This window comes from Parasteatoda tepidariorum, chromosome 7 (assembly GCF_982258835.1).
Source record: "Parasteatoda tepidariorum strain Cologne lab strain chromosome 7, Ptep-v5.0, whole genome shotgun sequence".
NCBI classification, from domain to species: Eukaryota; Metazoa; Arthropoda; class Arachnida; order Araneae; family Theridiidae; genus Parasteatoda; species Parasteatoda tepidariorum.
In genome coordinates this window covers 93,531,720-93,556,023 of record NC_141761.1, presented here as the reverse complement: position 1 = coordinate 93,556,023, position 24,304 = coordinate 93,531,720, and the positions used below count along the sequence as shown (strand labels likewise).

Below are 24,304 nucleotides of genomic sequence, written 5' to 3'. Positions count from 1 at the left end.
TTGAATTATATTCTGCAGATCTTTTATTAAAAAGAAATACCTCTGATATTTTTTACACCATCTATCAAGATATCTATTACATCTAGACTTTCTTTTTAATTTAATAATCCTTATATTTTTTGTAATAAAGATTAATTTACGTGGCAGCAGCTTACACATAGGGTGATTTTTCTCTTTGTTTACATTTAGAATTAATTGTCTTTTATTTATATAATTTAAGAAATTATTTGTTATAGAAATTGTTAATATCATGTTAATACTTTCCCGGTTGTATTCAAATAAATGTATCCTGCTTCTTTTACACGTCTGTAAGTTTAAATTCTCTGCTTACTTCATTCATATTCCTATTTTGATTTTTTTTCCCTGTAACGTATTGCTCTTAATTTCCATGCATCCAACTATATCGTTTTATCATTGCTGTTGAACTCTCAAATGTGATTTATCACCGCGAAACAATGCATTTTTTTTTCTTAAAAATATTTAATCGCTATTCTCATTGAAGATGAGTAATTTATTACCTTATTTTGCAGATTAAAATTGTGAGCTACTCTAGAAACAGACCTGTGACTTACAATGGCATCACTAAGCAAACTGGATGCTATTTATCGTACTATAGTTCTGTCTAAATTTTTTACTAAAGGATGGGGAAAACCGGAAAATTTAAAAAGGTATGTAACATTTGATTATAATATTTTTAAATTTAAAAACATTTTAAAATGATAAATCAACTTTAAATTAAGAAAGAATATTGCAATTTCTTTCAAGTTAATTTAAATCTGATCTTTTATTTAATTTGATTTTTTCAATGAAGTTGATTCAGCAGGATTTTTATCATATCCACGGCAAGGCCAGCATTTGATTTTAATATTTTTAAAATTGAAATTATTTTAAAATGATATAATGAACTTTAAATTAAGAAAGAATATTGCAATTTCTTTCAAGTTATTTTAAATCTGATCTTTTATTTAATCTGATTTTTTCAATCAAGTTGAATCAGCGGGATTTTTATCATATCCACGGCAAGGCCAGCATTTGATTATAATATTTTTAAAATTGAAATTGTTTTAAAATGATATAATCAACTTTAAATTAAGAAAGAATATTGCAATTTCTTTCAAGTTATTTTAAATCTGATCTTTTATTTAATCTGATTTTTTCAATCAAGTTGAATCAGCGGAATTTTTATCATATCCACGGCAAGGCCAACATTTGATATTTTGAACCCAATCAATATGACAACGGAACTCCTGGGTCAAGTATTGGGAGCAATTTGCCTTCATGGAGGACTTTTTGATGGAACTAATTCGCATTTGCGTTACATGGAGTGTAAAACTACAAAAACCTTCCCAGTTTAGCCTGACAGCTACGGCTAGGGGCCTCTAACTCATGATCCGTCTAACGAGGATATTTTACTTCAATGCGAGCCAGGTGCAGAATTCGTTTTGGCCAGCCATCAAGATTTATTAAAATTTTATATGTTGTTTAAAATTTTTATTTCAATTTGTGGTCATTTAATTATAAACTCCCTAATTGAGGTTACTTATTTGAAGGCTTAGCTTGTGAGATAAAATTATTCAGATTTAAAGAACTTGTTCGGATTACTTGTGTATAAACATATCTCCCCCTGGACCTTAAACATTAATTAGAGAATCGACTAGTAAAATTTGAGTTAATTTTCTACTCACACATAAGAAAGAAAAAGAAAAGTTAAATTTTGTAAAGGACATAGGGATAGAAAAATTGTCTGAAGACTAAACAAAAAAAGATGTTTATTTCAATTTATATTCTCTAATATATCACTCTATAATATTTAATTTATTTTTCAAATTATATCTTAATCTCATGTTATTGTTATTACATAACAGTATCTTTATATTCATTTACAAAATATATTTGTTTTTCTAATAATAATTAAATTTAAAATTCTTTGATTTAAATCTTTAATTTATTTAAAGATGAGTTACTGATTTTAGTTCTTAAGCACTGATCATTTAAATTAAGCATTTAATTTTTAGTTTTATATAAAGGTTTATTCTTTTAAAAAAGTATTTTCGTTTAACTTTGCTTTATAATTTGGGTGATATTTTATTTCTAAATTTGGAGAACCTTGTTCTAGAACAATATTATACATGTTTTTAAATAGTTTTGTCTTTAAAAGCAAGCATTTTTTAACTTCGAACTTTATAATTTCAGAAATCTTTGTGGATGCTTTGTGGCACCAAACATTGTTGTCCACTTGAAATAAATATATTCAACTTTCTGTACAATCTTTTCACTTACAATTATGAGATTTTTGCTTTCAGTCTTAATTTTTTTTTAACTTTATTTTAATTGCATTTTATATATTGTATATGTTTTGGTTTCTTTACTTTCTAATATGTTTATTTTTTTTTTTAACCCTTTTAGATTATTTGCTTTTAGAAAAGTGATATCAAATCGAGCTACTTGCCAACGTTTAGTTGATCCTGATTATCCTGTGATTATTGAAAAAGTCAGTAATTTTTTAATCTAAAATTTCTGAAGTCTAAAAAATACTAAGTTATGTTAACGCCACCAAAGTGTTTCATTATTTATAGATATCCACATAAATAAAATTTAAAAGTTAACAAAATGTAATTACACGCATTTAATATGTATATATATATTATATTATACAGGGTGTCTATAAAAGAACTCCGGGGTTTTGAGGCAAAATATTTTAATGAGATAAAAACATACATACATGTTTTATACATGACTGAAAAGCTTACATTATCAAGTTTTTTTTAACACTTAGTAAAGTTCTATATGAGCCAAGTTAGTGGCAAGGCAGACGTCTAAACGGTATTCTACCTCTTTCCATGTCCTGGCGAGCATGTCTGGGGGGACGGTTGCCACACAATTGACTATTCGTTCCCTGAGATCTTGGTAACCCCAACTCCAGGCTGCATCTTGTCAACGATTTCTTAGGGCTTCGAAGGCATGTAGCTTGGATTCTGTCCACTTTCTCTTGAGACACACTCGGCCTACCCGGCGACTTTTGCTTCAAAACACTTCCTGTTTCCTTAAATGCACTGAACCATTGACGAATGGTTTTGTCAAAAGGCGGGTTAACACCATAGTTACGTCGAAAGTTTCTTTGTAGGGTAACTAAGGACTTCGTTTCTATGAGCCAAATAACACATAGAGCCTTTTGTTGCGGAGTCGCCATCATTTCAAATTTCGCGACGTCATTTCAAGGTCAACGCCCTGCAGCGCAGCCAATAGTTGATACAAACATTCCCAATTGGTATGAGTAAAACTTTTTGAGCTACTCTTTTCAGAGAAATCGACTAAATTTTGCTATCTTTTATAGTTAGTGAGATATGAATTTTTAAAACCCCGGAGTTCTTTTATAGACACCCTGTATTATTAAACAAATGCCAGCCATTGACTATTAGGTCATTAGGCTTCTAGCTCTCCTGTACTTCTTAACAATATAGTCAGTCTTTTAGTGCAGAGCACATGTCCAAACGCGCAGCAGTCATGGCTTGTCTACAGTTTATATATATATATCTGTGTGTTTGTATTCTAAAGCTTAATGTATTATTAATATGTTTAAAATTAGTAATGAAATATACTACATTTAGCAGTGTGTTAGAAGCAAAGCTAATCTAAGAATATCACTGTTGGAAGAAAAAAAATTTATGTGAAAGAAAAAAATCGAAGAAAATAGTATTTTATTTTATTTATTTTCAAAGCTTTAGTTTAAATTCTTTTGTGTTTCTAAACTGCATTTTGCTACAAGTATTATGATGCAGATAGTAGACTCACATCATCTAGTATAAGATTTAAAAAAAGAAATCATGGCTTGACTATATAATGAAAAAGATGGAATTGCATTAATCTAGTCTTAATATCTTTGCATTCATTTTATATTCTTAAATTCTGAGAAGAGCTTATGTAAAATTTATTTTTTCTTCCACCAATTTAAATGTTAAAAGCAAAATATGCAATGTTTATTTTGTAGATTGAAAACCATCAAAATTATAAAATATTGGATGGCCACTTAATAAGCCCGTTTGTACATTACTTGCCTGAAGTTGTTCCCGAAGAGTCGAAAATAGCAAGGTAAAAACTATCTGTTTTAGTTTTTAAAAAAATTTATATTTATAACCTGATTTATATGCTTAATGCTTTTCTTATGTTCTGCCAGTCTAATAAATATGAATTGTTTTAAACAAGATGTATTTTTCTTTAAACTTTCTTATTTGATAATTCCTCATTTATATAATTGCTAATCATCTTAACAAAATTTCCCCCAATTACTTTTCTATGAAAGCTATAATATTCTGTTTTTGCTTTTTTTTTTCCTGATAAACTATATGAGGAGCTAAAAAGAAACAGAAATATGTCACTTTAGTTTTCATAAAGTAAGATTCATGCTGTGTGGGTCAAGGGTCTAAACTTAAATATTTTATTTAATTAGTACTGCTAAAGAGGAACATATTTAGAAGGTTTCTGCTGAAGCTATGCATTTATGAAGAAAAAAATTAAATAAGGACGGATATTTTAAGAAAATTTTTTGAATGGTTTGCTGGTAATGAATTAGTATTTTTAAATGTTAAATTTTTACTAGATTTTCTTAAGAATTATCTGACTTGTTCAATACTTGATTCAAATTTTTTTTTTTTTTTCTGCATCAATTCTGTTATAGTTAATATGAGCTACACAAATTGTTTTTAATTTGTTTTAAATTTCTATTATTGTGTGATTCATAATTTTTTTAAAAATTCATTTCTTTTGTTATTTACAATTTAAATTGTGGAAAATTAAAGATGTTTTATTTTTCTTTTCAGATTTCAAATTCTTCTTCCTAATACCTGGCCTTGCGAACCTTTGCGCCCAATATGTTTACATTTAGCTGGCACTGGAGATCATGTAATTATTGTTTTGTTTTTATTTTTCATCTGAGGTAGTATTTAAATGCTTGTGGTTAATAGTATCTGATTTCTTAGATTTCATATTCTAAATACGGTTGATGTCAGGGTTGGCTTTTTGCCGCCAGAAACTGGTTTTTGCCAGCCAGTGGCAGAAGCTGGTTATAACCGATAAAAACTGGCAGAAACTAAAAAATCTTCTGTATTAGTTCTAGTAATTGCTTAATGACATTTTGTTTAAGTAAACTGAAAAATGTAACTGTAACAAACTTTTTAATTCATTGTTTGTAAATGTATATTATTGTCATAGCTTTGCAAAACAAATTGGCCCCATTTCCTGAAACTTATTTTTCCAGTCAAGTTTTGACAAATACCCCAGCTGCTACAAGGTGGTTCAGTTTTAAAAAATATGCAATAGAGGGAAGTTTCACAAATCTTGCTTGTTCCTTAAAGGCAATACCTGCTAGTTCTGCTGAGGAGAGAATCTTCTCAAATTTCTCGTTCGTGCATAGCAAGTTGAGAAATTTTTTAGGTTTAGAAACTGCATCAAAACTTGTCTTTTGTTATAGATTACTTCAGAGTGCAAACAATGTAATATTTGATTTTGAATGGTGATAATTTTGTAAATAAATTGTACTTTGTTTAACATTTAATTGTTTTTTCCATAAATTATCCACTGTATGTCAATCTCAATACTTACTTTTATGTCATTATCTCAATTTCTGCCAGTTTCTGCCATGCCAGTTTTAACCGGTTTCTACCAGTGGTTTTAACCACCTCGGCAGAAACTTGCCAACCTTGGTTGATGTAGAGATCCTACTATTGAGACAATTATTTTGTTGTCTTTCACTTAAAAATTCAGAAAATGAGTGTAAATGTTTTTAAAGAAAAGGGATTCACTTTATTTATAGTCCTCAGCAAAGGCAATAACAAACTATATTACTTATTCTTATCTCTCGTGGATTGTGACTAATTCTAAATTTTATAAAATTTTGCTTAAATAAATTAAATGAATTTGTATCATATTAAGACTTATTCCAATTACCGCTCTTAAACCCAAATTATATTCATCCTTATTTTAAACCAAATTATAATCGATTCTTCAAGTATATGAATTTAATTGGTTTTTAAAATGAAAACTCTTCTCTTTTAGTGGTAGATGCCATGATTTTAAAATATATTTTAAACTCTCTTGATAAATCTTAATGAGATTCTGACATACCTTATTCATTGTTTATATCAACCAATTTGATTTGACTTATTTGATAGATTTAACTATTATGTACCAGAGAGATATTAAATATGTATAAAACTATTAAAAAATTTAAGTCTTTATTCTGTCCTTTTAATTATTATTTGGATTATTTATTTATTTAGATTTATATATTTTGAAAATATATAAATTAAAAAGTGTTTCAATAGAAGATTTGTTAATAAAGTAATGGCAACATATCTGGAATTTGGCATTTGCCTTTAATCTTCTATAATATGTGATGCATTTTTGCCAAAGCAACCTTGATTTTGATTCATAACTAATGATGACTTCTTATAAATATGATTTAGAATGATTTATAAACATGATTTATAACAGTAGAAATAACAGTGTACAGTTAAATGCCTTACAGTAACTGCTGATTCTTCTAGAAAAGCAGTTTTACGTACACATCAACAACAGCGCCACCTCACTCCTCCGATATCCTTTTTGCGCATGTCCTAATGTTCTGTGAATTTTTTTTTTTTTTTTGCTTTGTTGCCATTACTTAATTTGTATTAGTAATATGTTTAAATTTTTTAAAATTTTATAAATAGTTTCTGTTTGTACCTGTTCCTCATTTGCTCAATGCATATGCAATTAAGTTCATGGCATAACTTTTTATTTTAAAAAAATTTTAGATTCATAAAGTTTTAGTTGAAGTGTTTTAATATATTTTTATAAATTTTATCTATAGTTTTACTGGAGACGAAGGATGTTGATGGCTCGACCACTGTTAAAAGACTATGGAATAGCATCCATTTTGCTTGAAAACCCATTTTATATCCTTTATTTATTTATTCAATCTATCAACTCTTATGTTGCTAAATCTTATAGTTTTATTTTTGTTTTCTAATTGTGGTGTGAAAGCTCTTAATGCAATAAGAAAAAAATTCTGACACTATTGCTATATAGAAATATTGTTATCAATTAGTTTACTGTATAAGATTCGCAAGTTTTTGTTTGAAAATTGTTTTGGATCAGAACAAAGTAAAAATAATAGTTTTCATTCATTTCATTCTTAAAGTTTTGGTTCATCTTACTTCAAAGTGGTAATTTCACATATTTTTTTTAACTCTCTTACAATTTTTATATTTTAAAGTGATATGAAATTATTAGTTCTTAAAGCTATTATAAATAAAGGTATAAAGCTATTTAGAAAACTGCAGAGAAAAAATAATATAATAAGTACTTTATCTAGAACGAACGCTAACTAAACTAGTGATTATGCTTGCACTCTATAACACTTCAAATATGCTAAATATCATTAAAGGAGATCGAAAAGTAAGTTACGATCTCCTGGAGTGCCTAATTTTCTCGCCTGAAGATTTATGTGGTCAAAATTAAAAACTAAATATTTATCAACAAAAATAAAATTATTTTCCTCAGTTTCTTTTTTTTATTACCATTTTATTTTTGTTTTTTATTTAGTCATATGTTTTTCTAGTTCTCTCTCATAATTTTATTTATTGTTGTAATTGTAGATAAATGTTATTATTCTCTCCAGATTTATTATTAAATTAAAGTTGAATACTTCAACTTATATTTATCTGTTTGTATTATGTTACATGCAATATACATATTAATCATTAGAATTTTATCTATAATTATTAAACATATGCAGTGAATTACGACTAGTGTTTATTTATGAATTTGAAATTTCAAACCATTTTTTTCTTGCATCATCTTTAACTCTTAACTACATGGTTCAAGGAAGCCCAAGACTCAAAAGTAAGTTTAAATCAAGATACATTTTTTAACTTAATAGTCATTTTCCTTTTTTATCTATTATGAAGCTAATACATCATGTAAACTAGTTTTTGGATTTTTTTTTCTGTATTTTTACAGTATTTTTTATTGAAACTTAGTTAAACCAAGATTATTATTTTAAATATTTTATATATTATTTTAATATTATTATTATTTTAATATTATTATATATCATTAATAATTTAGATTATTAAAAATTATTAATAAGTAAAATACGCATTTTTCCAGCTGGTCAAATTAATCATTAAAGTCATATTTTTCTTAAAAATCATACAACATTTTTATCAAAATCTATGAATTTCATTGTTCTCTGCTACTAAGTCAAATACTCATCAACTGTGTGATATGAAAGATTTCATATACCTCATTGATATATTGGGGCAAATTACATTGCTATTGAGGCTACACTATAACTTTTTTTCAAATAGATTAATTTATTGATGGTCTAAAAACTGTTTAGTTATAAAGGACTTTCAAAAAATTTTATAAACAGCTTATTCAACTGAAAGTTCAAGAGTATGAATCTTACAATCAATGGCATGACTTAAAACCGTCTGTTGTTTCTAATGACGCTTGGAAATCAAGTTCATCAGTCACTGATCTTGCAATTTAAGTCAGGAAGGAGCACCTTTTATTTGACAGGAGAGTACTACCAGGGCTTAATCCAGGTTTTCAATCCTAGTACCTATTTTTGTGAGAAAAAAAAATTTTGTGAAAATTTTTATTTTTTGTGAAAATTAAAGTATTGATTAAAAAAAAAAAAAAAAACTATTTTTTTTTTGTAACAAAACTTGAATTGTTTTGCTCTTCAATCATTGGTTCCGTAGCATTTTTAATACACTGTGCCTCGTTATCAACTGTGACGGTTTTTTCAGACGGCGACTGTTATGACGGTTTCTCCTCAGTTTTTTCAGACTGAGAAAATGTTTTAATTGATTTCGTTCCTATACTATCGATCGTGCTTAAACGCTTCATATAATAATCGCTATTCCGTGAGCCACAAGCTCCGCTTAAATTTCTTCCTCGCTTCATTATAAAAACTTTTCATAAATCTTGTTAAAAAAAATACGAATAGAACACATTTTACGCTAAATCATAACAAAAACACTTGTCTGGGAAAATGAGTTGAGTTGTTTACGCGCTGGCTCAATTTAGCCAGTTGCCTAGTATAAAAACTTCACCACTCACTCCGATTGAATGGCGTATTTAGGAGAAGTGACGTCAGCATATCAAGCCTGTTTTCGAGCTAGTGCGGTTGCGCGGAACGCCGTCCGATGGCGTACCATACGGCGTTCACTGTGAATCCACTTTTACGTGAACCGCTCGGAAAACTATTCAGCACTTTAATTCCTTCTAACTTTCTTTTTTATTTTCGTGAAGATGCGTTTTTTTTTTTTCTAAGTTTGTTGAAGTACTGATTTTTTGTGAAGGTACCGATTTTTTTTTTTTAATTTTGTGAAGGTACCGATTTTTTTTTTTAATTTTGTGAAGGTACCGAAAAACGGTACCAAAATCGCCCTGGATTAAGCCCTGGTACTACTAAAGTGAAAGTGTGACTTACCTGAGAACACATGGCTGCACCACTGATTTGGGAGGCCACTCCCACAATTTAAACATAGATCTAAAGGGGAAGTAAATTTTCTCCTGATACATAAATCCATGGTACTGCTCAGCGAGCAACCACAGGACTTTTGATTCCATAGATTCTTTGAACATGTATATCCTGTGCACTCGGTGGATGCTCTAACCTGAGCTATCACAACCCTTAAAACTACCTATAAAAGTTAATTCTCCAGTTGCATTCTTTGAGAAACTTTAAATTTTTTGTAAAAAGAACCCCTGTGGCAGAATCGCGGCGACATTGTCGCAGAACGTTACATAGTTCTTGCAGAAAGATTTTTCTTTTGCAAAGTAAAAAAAAAAAAATTAATAATAAATTCTTTTCTACCGAAATTTACATGTAATATTTGAATCGTGCATTTAGATAATCACTTTTTGACGCTCTCAATTTACGACAATCGAATCGTTAATCGATGTTACGTTTCGATTGTATTTTTGACTTAATATTGATTTTCACGTGAATTTAAATATACCGATATATTTCAAACAATACGGAAAATTCAAATTGTGCATTTGAGAATTTACTTTTTATAGCAATTATTGCTATTGATTTCTCCATACCTTTTAAATCCGATATTTTTTTTTGCAATATTATTTATTACAACAATGTAATTTTAAAAGGAAGCACATTCGAGGAGTCCGACTCTCAGTAAAAAAAATCAAATGATACTTTTTCTGAAAGTACTGAAGTCATAGGCTCTTGAATGTGTTTGAAAGATTTATTGCTTAATTCTTTTCCATGTTTTCAGGCGATCCAGTTTGCACAATGTGTCTGATATATTCGTTATGGGAGGGTGCTTAATTTTAGAATCACTAGCATTATTTCATTGGTGTGAAAAAGAAGGATTTGGACCATTAGGTATTACTGGAATATCTATGGGTGGTCATGTAAGTATTTGATTTTTGTGTTTCTTTAAATTATAATTATAGCATCTTTTATTTCCATGTAATTAATTTTTTTTCCATGTAATTAGAGCTTTTTCTACTTTCTTTTAATTTTTTTTTACTTTAAATGATAAATTTTTCTATTCCAATTAGTATATTAATATCAATAAAAGCAATAATATAACCTTTGTATATGAAAAATTTCAAGATTAACTGTTATCCAAAATTGTTCTCTTTAAATTAAATATTTTAAAAAATGTTGTCACATTAAAGAAAGTATTTTTGATAAATAAATAGATTCTAACATCAATTATGTTCTTCATTAATGAGTCGTATCTAAACATATTTATTGACAAATCGCTACGAAATATTTAGTCTATGTGGTGTGTGAGTTATTTAGTCTTTCTAAAATTGAATCTTAGATACCTTGATCAGGTACTCATCTTTCTCTTTAAGTATGTTCTAAAGTTGTACCAAAAGGGGCATGCTAAGAATAGATTCAAATTTTTTAAAGGTTTGATGTGCTCACATTATCATATTAAATTAAGATGAAAAATTTAATATGGATGTGATTTTTTTTTCCCATTTGATGATTGTATTTAAAGAATTTAATATTCTGTGTACTTGATAAAGTTTTTTGCAATCTGTAGATTGTAAGAAATTGCAGCATAGAATTTCTAGAAATTAATCAGGACTGCAAATCTGATGGTTTTTTTTCTTTATTTTTAATCTTTTTCCTTTCAGGTGGTACAGCAGTTGTAATAGACTAATATGTTGAGAAGAGATATTCAATTTTTAAAGATTAACAAGTTTCTCTAGTCAAAAAAGTATGATAAATTTTTCTCAGTGACTAGTTTACTAATGGGATTAAGCTTATTCAGGAGTTTTCATACTTCCAAGGCACCTTTTTACATTTTAAGCCCCTTTTCTAAATAAAAAAACAATGAAAAAAATTTTCTGTCATGTAATTATCTATTCATCTCTACTTAGCATTTTTAACTTTTTCGTTTGCTCGAGTGATTTGAATTTGGAATATTTGGAAAGCGAAATGCAAATAAAGAGCAAAACAGCAAAGAAACTTGCTTGACATTTTAAAAATAAAATGGACCATATTTCTTTTATCATTGTAATAAAGTCGTTTAAGATGAAATATTCTACCATTAACACTTTCTCTTCACTTTAGAATCACATTTTTCAAATTATTTTCATGTATGTATTCTTAAGTTTGAAAAACAAGGATTTCGAAGAAAAAAATAAATTTTAAAAAAAATTTCTTTATTATTTGTTTTAAGAGTCCTTCATCAAAAAGAATTTCAGAACATGATTCTGCTAATTTTTTTTTACCTTCTAATCTTTAGTAATTTATTAGACTTACAATTTTGAGGATCTCAGAATGCTTACCTTTTCTAGGTAAACATGAATTTCAAGACTTGAAGCTGTCTAAATTATTTTTCTGTATTTCTCTCTTTCTTTTTTTTACTTCAGGTTTTGTATGTAGTCCCAAATTTGAACAGCTTATCTAGAGTATGAAATGTTGTTTATGTTTGGCACAGTTTAATCCATTTGGAATATTGTTCCTTTCCTCTTCAGGGTATAAATACACTTTTTTTTAAAGGACGAAAACCTTTTTTTTTTTACTTGAAACATTATCTTTAAATGTTAGAACTGCTCTTATTATGTGATTTTTCATACTTATTTTAATTTTTTTTTTTTTTTTTTTTTTTGTAGTGTGTAAGAAACTTATTTTAAAACTCATTTATTTTGGAAGCATAAAAAGAAATTATTCATTAGGAGCTTTCATTAAAGCATTGTTGCAAGTTTCTCTGCTCTAACAACAAACAAATAGTTATTAATAAAAATATATAAAGATAGAAATGAAAACGCTAAACTTCTACTTTTTTTTGCTACACTGCTAAAGTATGAAAAATTTAAAACTTTTTACGCAATTATTGTACAAAACAAAAATTTTCTTACTCTCTACTGAAAGAAATTCTGTCATTAATTTTTCAATTCAACTGAGTCTGTCAAAGTATTGAACATTTTAGACATAACAGTCCTGTATAAATTCTACGCTTCATTCAATATTTAATACTGTTATGTTTTTTTTTATCATTATTTGTAAATGTTATTTTTATTATAAATATATGTGTATGTATAATGTTATTTTTTATTATTTGCTAATTTTATTATAATTTTTAAAAATCTTATCTTGTTTTCTATTATGAAACAGATGGCTTCATTGGCTGGGTGTAGCTGGCACAAACCAATACCTATTATTCCCTGTCTTTCTTGGTCAACTGCATCACAAGTTTTCACTCATGTAGGCATTTACAATTTTTTGTTAAATCATACATTTGTAGCCTTTTCGAAACAATCATATATGCATATTCAATGTGGCCCCACTCAGTGTAAAAAAATGTAAAACTGGTATCTAAATTAATTCTTTAGCAGTTTTTATTTATTTATTTATTTTTTTTTGTGGATGGGATAATAGCAATTTGATTTATTTAATTCAACACTACTTATCTGAAAATGAAAATAAAATTGTTACATTTTGAACTTACAGTGATATGTTAAAAGTAAAGTGAAAACAAAAATCAGTCTTGTCTAATTAGCCATGCTCATATTTAAATTACTATTTTTTTTTTTTTTTTTTTTTTACTATAATAATTTTATACAAATGCATTTATGACTGTCTTATCTCAAAAAGGTTGGAGAAATAATGAGTACTTAGATGTTATTTATTTACTTTTTCTCATTGGAAATGTTCGATATGTTTCTCTTCTTTTTGCATTTAATTTTATTTCTATGTATGAATTTTTTTTATATAATGTTTTAAATTTTTAACAATTTTTTTCACAGTTTTACTTTTAGCGAATAACAATGTCTAGAATTTAGAGAAAGTAGTTTGTCTTACTGGGAATAAATACTTAAAGTAATAAGGCTTATTTGTAACTATATTAAATATTTCTGTGAGTTTAAAATTATCCTCACTGTTAAACAGTATAAATTAGTGATACTATCTGCTTGCTTTTTTGCACAGAGAATTGGTTTTATATTTTGCACAGTTTTTGTAAGCTTTTTTGATTTGAAATGTTTTTAACTTCTGACAATTTTCTAGGCTTAATAACTTTTTTGCTTTTTTTTTTTTTTTTTTTTTTTTTAGTTTTGGAAATTTTCATACTTTTTTTTTTCCGCGGTTGGTTTATACATCCAAGGTATCAGAAAATTAGCTGTTGACTTTTACACCAAGATCAGTTACATAATTAAATATTTTTTGTTTTAAAAAATCAAGTATAATCTGCATGATTTTAATATTAAATGAATTATATATTTTTCTTATTGTACACTAAAATTGTTTTATTTACATTCCAAACCTTAAGAAGAATTATTATAATTTTTTTTTTTTTTACATCTACTCAATTTTATTTACTTTTATAGTACATTTTATCTAAATATTCTTTTTATAAAAAAATAAGGTATATGGGCTTGTTGTCTTTTTTTTTTTAATTTTTTTTAAATTTTTCATTTGTTTTTCTGGTTACTATTTTTATATCATAAAAATGTATCTCATTAAAAATATTTCCCTGTGTTTATCCTCTCCATTTCTTCAGTCCATGCTTATGGACTTTCGCTTTTTAGCTTTTAAAAACATGCTATAAAAATTTTTTATATTTTTGCACTCACTAAAACATATATCGCGTTTAAGTTTTCTGTGGATGAACATGTAAGTTATTTGGGTAGAATTCCTCATAAACAGAAGTAATTTTAAATATTATATAATTTAATTATTCTGAAAATAATTATTTTTCTTTTGATTTAGTAGTTCAGTGACCTGTGTGAAGCTTTTAAATTTATATTTACTTAATATTTAAAAATAATGTAATCAAGAACATGCAGGCTTACTATGTGTACCTGCACGTATGGCGAAATTTATGACAGCCTAGTAGTCATGTGAAATCTTATAGTATTATGAGTATTTAATTTTATATCTATTCAGAAATATTTTAATTGTATTTTAATTATTTGTTTTATATTAAAGTATATCATACATGCATTTAATGACTTAGACTTTTTCTGTTCTTTTCTTTAATTGTTTATTTTGCATGATTAAAATCATTTTTAAACTGAGATTTAATGTGGTACTGCATTGTACTTATATAAAACTTTGTATTTTTTTAAAATTTATTTTTCTTTCTTAATAATTATTAAATCTATTCATTATTGTATGTAATAGACCTCAATATAACAATATGCATGTTATCTCCTTCTTTAGGTGCCATTTAACATTTAAAATATTCATATTCTTTTACCTAGTTAAAACCTGGGGTCCACTTATGTATGTATATCTAAAATTACTAGCCTCTGGCAGTTTAATTCATATTTTGTTTATCTTTTTACATTTGAATAATTATAATATTTAAATGTAATAAGATAAATGACATTAATAATGAATAAATGACGTATGACAGTAAAATAGAAATTTGGAACTGTAAAATGTTTTTTTTTTTGCTATATTCCTTTATACTTCAGTAGGGAAGAGGTTATATAAAAGTTCTTGTACGTAGAAAACTAAAATTTAAGTAAAAGAAAAGCATGAATAATATACTTAAATGCATTTGCTGTACTGTGATAGAAAAGTTAATTTATTTTCTGTATTTTTTCATACTTATATGAAATATAGTATTCAATCCGTTTATGAAGTTATTAAATTAGCATCTCTAATAATTAAAGCACTCATTTTAAAGCTGAAACTTTTTTTCAACTTCTTCATTAAAATTACATATTTAAGTATTTGTGTACATTACTGTATATTTAAAATGCAGACAACCTATTATTTTAGTTTTAACTTGTTTTGTGAGGCAAATTATCTGCGTAATTCATTTTTTTTTTCTTTTACTTTTGACAATTATTTCATCAAACTTACGATGTTTGAAATTAAATTTCAGGTTCTTTTTATTGGAGAAGAGTTGAGTTTCTTTGTAAACAATTATTTTTTAATGTTTTAGGGTGTTATGAGTGCAGGTATTCCATGGCCTCTCCTTCAAAATCAGTACTCTTCAGACAATGTCTATCAAGATGAAATTTGGAAAATGTTACATTCGCCCGAAGAGGTATTACATTTTCTTTAAACACGGATGCTACTGTTCCATCTACAGGACAGATTTCTATCTTATTAAAGAAAAAGAAAAATTTTCAATGGTTTCTTTTGCACATTTCTAATTATTTCTCTTTTGCATGATTGTAAGATTTAGACAAATTTTTAATTTCAAACGCATTTAATTTTTTGTTTTTATTTAAAAATCATAATTCTCTAATATTAATTAAATTCCCCATATTAAGTGATTTAATGATGTATTTTCTGTTATAATTATTTAAATATTATATTTGAATACTTATTATAAATCTAAAATTAGCTATTACTTTAATTTAATTTAATTAATAATGATCTTCATTAAATTTTCTTATTGTACGTTTTTTTTAGGATAAATTAAGAGACTTTTCTTTTAATTACTATATTGGTAAATATGCTGTTAATTTTGTAAGTTGAAGATTTGTTTCAAAATTTCAGATTAATCGCTTCATATAGTTTGTTTAAAACCATTTCAATCTAGTTAGCAATTCAATAATTAATGAAGTTTCTATATAGACTAAGGGATCATTCTCAAATTTATTATTATAAATTTTTTTTTTTTGAATGTTTGGCTGCATTCAAGATTATTGTGTAATTTCTTTAATTAAAAACATTCAGTTTTGATTAAACAGTATAAAAATCAATTACAATTTTCGACAAAATAAAGTTTCAGTATGCTTTTTGGTAATATTTGGATCGAATTAAAATTTCAATTTAAAAAACAAAAATAGAGAAATTTTTGAACTTGCCCATAGATAGGTTATTAGCTGATTTTTATTCTTAATAGAGGTTTATTTGGGTCTTCTTTCTTTACACACAACAAATTTATTCTGTATATTATTAAATTATAATATTCTTCATGAAAATTTTAGGTACTGCAATTATTTCACATTAAACAAATACATATAAAAATATTCAGTCTTGAAATTTTTGAAGGGTGGTACCTTTGTTTGAATACCTCTTCTACAAAAATTATATTTTTATATATAACCTTTTGTATCCTTCATTACAAAATTGGTTTTCTAATTGCAATATAAATAAATTATTGATAAAATTTGAAGAATTCTCCTCTTGCTTGAAAAAATATTGAATCTTCTTTGAATTTGAAAAAAGTATTCAACTTGTTTAAAGAGCAGTTACATCGATGACTTTACTGTATTTCCTGGTATATAAGTTAACTTTTCACACTCCCAAAATTTTCCGAAAATAAAGGGGTCGACTTTTACACTGGTAATCAAGTCAGATATTTGCTTCTCGTGAAATATCGATTCATTATAAACAATGAGATAGATATGACTAACTCTGTATCAATTTAGCCCTTCCAAAAACTAACTTTTAATATGTTATAATCATAATTATGCATTTTCTCTCAAATTTTCTATACTTCAGAGATTTTTTTTCGAAATATTACTTTAAGTTATTAATTATGTAAATTATTTAATTATGTAAAAAAATTAAGATAATTTATTTAAGTGGATTTCAAAAAATATTAAATAATGAAAACTTTTAAAGCATATCATAAGGCTACAAATTTAGATTCTAGAACTTCATCTGTGCCGAATTCAAATAACTTTAGCAGTATCAGTGTATGGATTCCTCCTTGCAACCGATTATACTTCAATTACTTAATAATTTTTTCATGTTTTTTAATTTTAGAAATTTTTATATTTGGGTTTTACAGTGGTCAACTTATACACACGACATAACAGAAATTTCCTATCTTGTATTCATAAAAATGGGCTGACTTATAGACTGGGAAATACTTGATTTATAGAATATAAATAATTTAATAAGTTAGATAGTTAAATCAGATTCAATCCTGTAAATAATTATTTACCATTAATGCTTTAGAAATAGTAATGGAAGCATACTTAAATATCCAATTATTTAAAAGGTATTAGTTTTATATTCATTTTTTAGTATATACTCTCAAATTACATCAAACAGGCCGTGTGGTAAATCATTTTTGTACTATACAACAAATTGCAAAATTAACCATTTTTGAGTTTATTTGCAAGGAAAATAACAAAATGATTCCCTGGTGCAAGTGTCTATTCCTTTAACTATTTTTCATTAATTAAATTGATTTTTGAGGAAAAGATATGTGTAGTTTGTGTGTCATAAAGTGGTAAACTTATATTTTTAGAATACCAAAGCAAAATTAAGAGATTCCTGAATACTTGGAAGTTAAAAGAAATTAAACATGAGAATATTAAAATAAAAGAAATATAAAACCTTATTGCTAGGAATGATGCTTGGCTTTTCCAAGCTTTGGTCAATCCTCACCGCTGGCACCATAGTAGAAATTTTCGTGAGACTGTTTGAAAACATTTTCTTTTTCTTGCACGGTAAAGAACCGTAAATTAAGGCTTTGTACAGCAAAGCTTGAAAATTTTAACTTTAATTATTTAAACAGATTTAGGTAAAAACAGAACACTATCCGCTCCACATAAAATAAATTTACATTAACCTGCTTCCTGAGACAACACCATAAAAAATTAACATTCAGGTTACCTTTTTTTCCAGCTAATTATTTTCTAATTACATATTTTACACAGTCTATCTTTGGTTTGAAATTATTGTAAGGCACAGTAATATAATATCACCAACTCCCTGTTCTATTAGTTTTTTAAATAAATTAAAGAATGATGGTATGGAATGAGTTAAGATCAATGACCCTAACTTGCTCTTGTATATTTAAAGTGATCAACTGTGATAATATGTAGATGTAGGTGCTGTGTAACTTGGAAATATATTGTTTATGTCTTTGTTTCTTTATTTACAGTCTGATGCTTTTAAAGCTGGCATCCATTTCTCCAGGAATTATCCTTCCAGTCTCGATCGAGTCGAATCATTGACTGAAGAAAACACGATAAGTAAACAAAACACATCATTTCACAACCAGTCGTCTTACCTGAAACCTCCAGAGAGGCAACAAATTCTTCCAAATTCCACAACCAAAACACCCAATCCTGACGCTCTAATGAAGGCCTCTGAACTGTCACACCTTAAAGCCCTAAATTTCATGCGTGGCATCATGGATGAGTGTACCCACCTGGGTAATTTCACCCCTCCTGTCGACCCTACCCTTTCTATTGTGGTTACAGCTAAGCATGATGCATATGTGCCGAGGGATGGCATTGAATCTGTTGGGGATTTGTGGAAAGGCTGTGATATTCGTTACATTGATTCTGGTCACATTGCTGCATTCTTGTTCAATCACGGTGTTTTTCGGTAGGTACTGCTGTTAACTTTTAATTAACTGTTAACTTTTTAAATACCTTAATGTTCATATTTTGTTTCCTTTGAACTGCATGTGCATGTTTTTATATGTTAATTTGTTGTAGTTTAGACTTTTTCTGTAGGTCACTCATCTAGTTCAGCCTTAACATTCTTTGTTAACATTTTGGTTTTCAAGTTTTGTTTGTGGCAATGAGTTCATTTTTTTCATCAAAGTAGAATTTCTTATGAACTAAAATAAATTGGTGGGGAGGAAACTTTTAAAATTTGTAACTAAGAAGGTGCTGCAGTGGTCTGATCATAAAGACCCAGTAGAACACCGAAGTCGAGCATCACCGGCAGCAGTCAGTAAGCGAGCGGATGACCACTTTGATCAGCCTGCTTGGGCACAGAGGGTGTGCAATATCAATCCTCATTAAACTGTTCCACTGTAAAGTGCTCGACTTCACGGGCAAAGCGATGGACCCATCCAATTTGCAGAGGATCAAAATTGTGATAATATGTCTTCAGATCATCCTCAGGGATGTTTTCCAGACTGTCTCCTAAAGCTCATTTTGCTGCTCTCTCGTGTGACGTAAAACAAGTATCTTGTAAATAAATAAAAAAATAATTATAATTTAGAAATTTTAATCACAATTATCTTTTTAATCTGATTTTGTACTTGTAACTAAAGTAAGAATCTTTTTTTTTTTTTTTATTAGTTGTAAAAGTTAATTTTTGGGATAATTCATTTTATTTCTGATGCTATATTTACATTTGCTTACTTTATTTTTACATTTGTTTTATAATCATATAAACACGTTTTTTTTTTTCATTTTTATTTAAAATATTTTAATTTTGCATCTGCATCCAAGTGAAGTAATTAAGCTTGTGAAAGCTATTTAAATTCAAAATGTTTTGTAATATATTCTACATCCATTTTGAATTTATATAATTACAGCTTTACATTATGTATGTAGACTAACAAAATATTTCCTAGTTTTTTGGACTACTATATGGTTGTAAATCTATTATTATTTTTATGTTCTTTATTCTGTTTATCTGCCATATTATAGTTTTTGTTTTGTCATTTTTTAGGAAAGCTATTATTGATGCCTTTGAGAATACAGCTCAAAAATACTATGGGCAAACCAGCATACTTACCGATGAAATGAAACTAAAACAAAATATTAAATCATGACGAAAATTTTTGCCTTAGTTATTCGAACTAAATGATTTAGATTGTTTTTGAACATTGCCTTATGGTAGAAGTTTTGAAATGCATAGTCATGTATATACATATGTTATTGTAAATTGTTAATTTTGAATTTTTTTTCAAATTTGTATAGATTTAAATTTGCTGTTTGTTAGACAATTTTTAAATTACAAGTCTTGCTACATATAGTGGCTGCCATAATTTGATATGTTGGATTTTAAGAATTGTTTATAAAAATTTTTATAACAAAAAATGTGTTATAAATGTGTGACCTTTTATAATGTATGCATCACTAATAATTAAAGGCTAGCACCGATAAGAAACATATCAGTTCATTTTGAATCTTCGAACTTAGTTTGCTTGCCCTAAAGGAAACGAAATGAGATATTTTATAAAAATTCATCGAATGTTTTAAAGCAGGGCACGAAATTTTCACTCGTCTTCTTGCCATTAGCGAACAAATATTTAGGGCTCTACGTTTAGACTTGTGAAATATTGTGTTTGAAACTACTATATATTTTCCCAAAGTTTGCTGCGAATGAATATTAAAAATGGTGAACAAATGTTTCAGACTTTAACAGGATACGTAGCGTTTTTAAAACGTGCTTATTTTTTATTTACATTTTTTAAAAGCCCTTAAAGGTGCTTTTTTTATACGGGCTTAATTTCCTATCTTTCGTAAAGAAATTTTTTCTTTGACGTATTGATTTTGTCGTTCTAAGTTACAAAAAAATTCATGATTTTCACAATTTTCTCTGCAATATTTATCAGGAAGTAGTTATTTTATCATGATTATGTAAATTTTTTGAAAATGTTTTGAATTTTATTGATTTTTTGTATATAAATTAATAACTTTAAACAGTAGAAAAAAATAATTTTTATTACTGCACAGATCTTTTTTTTTTTTTTTGGAAGGTGATTAAAAATATTTTTTGAGTGCTTAAAAGGTGCTTATTTTTTTGTTGAAAAATAAGGCTACACACCCTGTTTAAGAGTAGATAAATAAAACCTATGCAAAGATATGTATCTCAAAAAGATTGAAATCAATGTCATCATGTGTGTTAACAGCTCACACAAACACACAAAGTAGCGTCCAATTTTGAATCATTAGCTAATTTCATTCATTTCTTTTCAGAAATTGATTTATGTTCCTTTGCAAACTTTGTATGGCTTTCTAAAGATTCCATTAAATGTCCCCACATTGTTTTAGCAAATACATGCTACTACTTAAATTTGAATGAAGGCAATTATATTTCATTATACATCACTAAACTCTGCAAATGTTATCAATAAATTTTGAGTTAAAAATTAAACTGAAATTTGTCATAAATTATATTCAATCAATTGAAAAACTAGGGATGAAATTTCTTTGGGTATTTTTTGTATTGACAGAACTTTCGCGGTTGTCCTGGTATTCTTAATTTTCCCAGTGGGGAAAAAAAAAATTCTTTTGTCTCTTCATTATTTGCTTTTTGTTCTCTTAATACTGATTCTTTTGTGTGTCCGGAAAATTCCATTTCCTAATAATACAAATGCATATTTTAAAATAATTTAAGAATGGAAATAATTGTTTTTTAGGTCAAAATCTTTTTATTTCAATTAATAATTCTATTAAAAATCAAGAAAATTTTAACTTATATACTGTCTTCTAATTATATATATGGTTCAAGCATAATAAATATGCAAGATTTGTTGTTTCTAACTTTTTTAAAAATTTTGTTTTATAGAAAACTCAATTAATAATTTTACATTTTTAAATTTTTATGATGTTGAATTAGGGGTCGCACAATTTATTATTTTCAGGTAATGCAGAAATAAATCTTTTAGTGTGAAGTTTTTGCAATTCCTCTCTTTCATCTAATTTTTAAAAGTACTATCAAGGAAATGCTATTACTAATCATAACTATTGCTATTTCTAATTTAATATGAAAGCTAATCATAGAATTTTTAAATGGTGAATTGAAGAATCATCCACTATAATTGAGGAATCATACTCTAACTGTAAAAAAAATGCTAAGCATCATTTCTACTGCGTTTTCGTTTCAAGATTACTGAGAAACCTTTAAAAATTATTTGATTAAGGATGTTCTGAACCCAATTACAAATTTTAAATAAATATTGATGTAAGAGAATATCAACTAATGTTGGCAATTTTTTTTTTTTTTTAATTCAACAGTACTATTATACCATGTAAGTTTTCTATTTCTTGATTTCAAATTTACAAGTTATTCAGTGCTCCATATGTATATATAGATATATGTATAGCCGAAAACTGTTCAAAATTTCAATTCTAAACATTGTTATCCTGAAGCAAATTATGTTTTTTTTTTTTTTTTCAGTTTGTCATTTACCCTTTTTAAAAGTCTGGTATGCATCTATTATTCCAAAGTATGAGATTTTTGTACTGAATTTTTTGAAAAATGTCTTGTTTTTTTCTTTGGCATACTACGAAAGATGAGGAGATCTTCCTAAATTATACAAATTTCAATCTGAAACTTGAATAAGTTCAAGTAATCAATAAATTGTTTTAAAACTATTTTTTTTTCTAGTTTATTTATTAAAATGAATTGAACTCGATGTAGATTTTAATGGAATAAGGACTGATGTCAGTTTTACTCTGCAGCTAAAATAACCTAAATTATTTTATAAATCCTTTTTAAAGTCATTATTTTGTTTTCTTTTTGTTTCATTTTATTCTCTGTGTAACGTCCCATAGTGGACTGATCGTAAGACATGATTCTCAGTTGAACACTGAAGTCAATGAGTGGGTGGGTGATCACTATGATCAACTTGCAAAGAAACCGAGCGTGCGCGATATCTGTCCTTGTTAAATCTACTATAAACGAGCTCGACCATGCGCCCAGATCGTCGGAATACCACAGAAGGGGAGCCATACTTCTCTGTGGATGAAATAGTGGTGGAAAGGATAAAATAGGGGTGTCAGATCAGTTTCCTGGATCATCACCATAGCCCATTCTGAACTGCAGTAGCTTTGGGGATAGAACGTTCGGCTCTCTCAGAGGTGACCCAGGTTTTAAGCCCAGTATTGGCTGGTTGGTACGAATTCCGCTCCTGGCTAGCATCGACTACAGTGCTGACAGATCGTGGGTTAGAATCCCCTATCTGTCGGGCTAACTGTGTGAGGTTTTCCTCTCCATGTAACCTGATTGCTGATTAGTTCCATCAAAAAAACTCCACAAAAGCTAATTTCTCCCAATGCTTGATCTAGGGATCTCCCAATCCCCATCCTTGTCTTCTGTGTTGGGTTCAAACTACAAGGCTACTGAATTGATAGTTGTAAACTCAGAATTGGGTTGACTGTTCAACGTCGGTTATAAAATAAAAAAATAACCCATTATGTAGCTCTTATGCGGCGTAAATAATATTACTGCTACTACTCTTCACTGTGTAATGTGACTGAGATAACTTAATAAAAAAAATTTCTTGGTCCGTAGTTCGAGATAAATCTTGAGCTATTGCACGATTTATGATTTTTTTTAAAAGAGTTTTTTCAGTTGAGTAGTTTAATTTTCCCTATTAAGAGAGTAGTTACATTAAGTTTTGAATTAAAATTATAAAAGAACTCACATTGCATTTCTGTTAGTCGTGACACAACAGATTAGACTGGTTGTAGCGTTTGAGAACAAATGAATTGCAATCTACTATACTGCACTAATCTATATTCATTGCTGCATACTGAAAATAAGTAAAAATGGTTTTTGTTTAATTATGGTTGCCATGTGAATATGTAAAGCGATCAACAACAGACCTAGAATCATTGAATCCATGTTTGCCTTTAAAAAATGGCTATCTCTTAAAGTCTTATCAATTTTGATGAGATTCTAAAATCTTAAATGTTTTCACTCCTTCCTACCAACCTTTTCTGTAAGATTTCTTTTGTGAAAAAGGAGTTGCTTTGTTTGGTAATTAACAGTTGGATCACATAAGTTTTTTTTTTTTTTTTTTTGCTCTTGTATTACTGCAGTTTTCTATATACCAAAAGAAGGGAGATGTTTCGTTTCCCGTTTCTCGGTGCACAATTACGGCATGATTAACTAATCAACAAGAGATTTTAAAAAAAAGCTAACAGAGTACTCTATAGCCCTACCTCACTATTCCACTGCTTGAGTCCTGCAGTGGACTGATCGTTAAGACACGGTTCCCACTAGATCACCGAAGTCAAGTATCACTGGCTGCGGTCAGTGTACGTTGGGACTGCGGGTGTGCAGTATTGGTCCTCGTTAAACTGTTCTATCGTAAAGTGCTCGACTTCGCGTGCAGATCGTCGGGCTACCGAAGTAGGGGTGCCA

The 24,304-nt window shown here is 27.8% G+C and overlaps 1 protein-coding gene across 1 annotated transcript; it reads left to right on the top strand.

The window, feature by feature from the left end:
* Positions 1 to 133: 133 nt before the first annotated feature.
* Positions 134 to 22,659, top strand: LOC107436753 (cardiolipin-specific deacylase, mitochondrial). The gene is made up of 12 exons (XM_043047567.3): positions 134 to 308; positions 531 to 668; positions 2,407 to 2,491; positions 3,989 to 4,089; positions 4,818 to 4,899; positions 6,848 to 6,932; positions 7,854 to 7,881; positions 10,290 to 10,428; positions 12,656 to 12,745; positions 15,435 to 15,539; positions 18,345 to 18,793; positions 19,877 to 22,659. The coding sequence occupies exons 2-12, from the start codon at positions 574 to 576 to the stop codon at positions 19,977 to 19,979; spliced, it is 1,362 nt and encodes a 453-aa protein (XP_042903501.2). The 5' UTR covers positions 134 to 308; positions 531 to 573; the 3' UTR covers positions 19,980 to 22,659.
* The last annotated feature ends 1,645 nt before the right edge of the window (positions 22,660 to 24,304 follow it).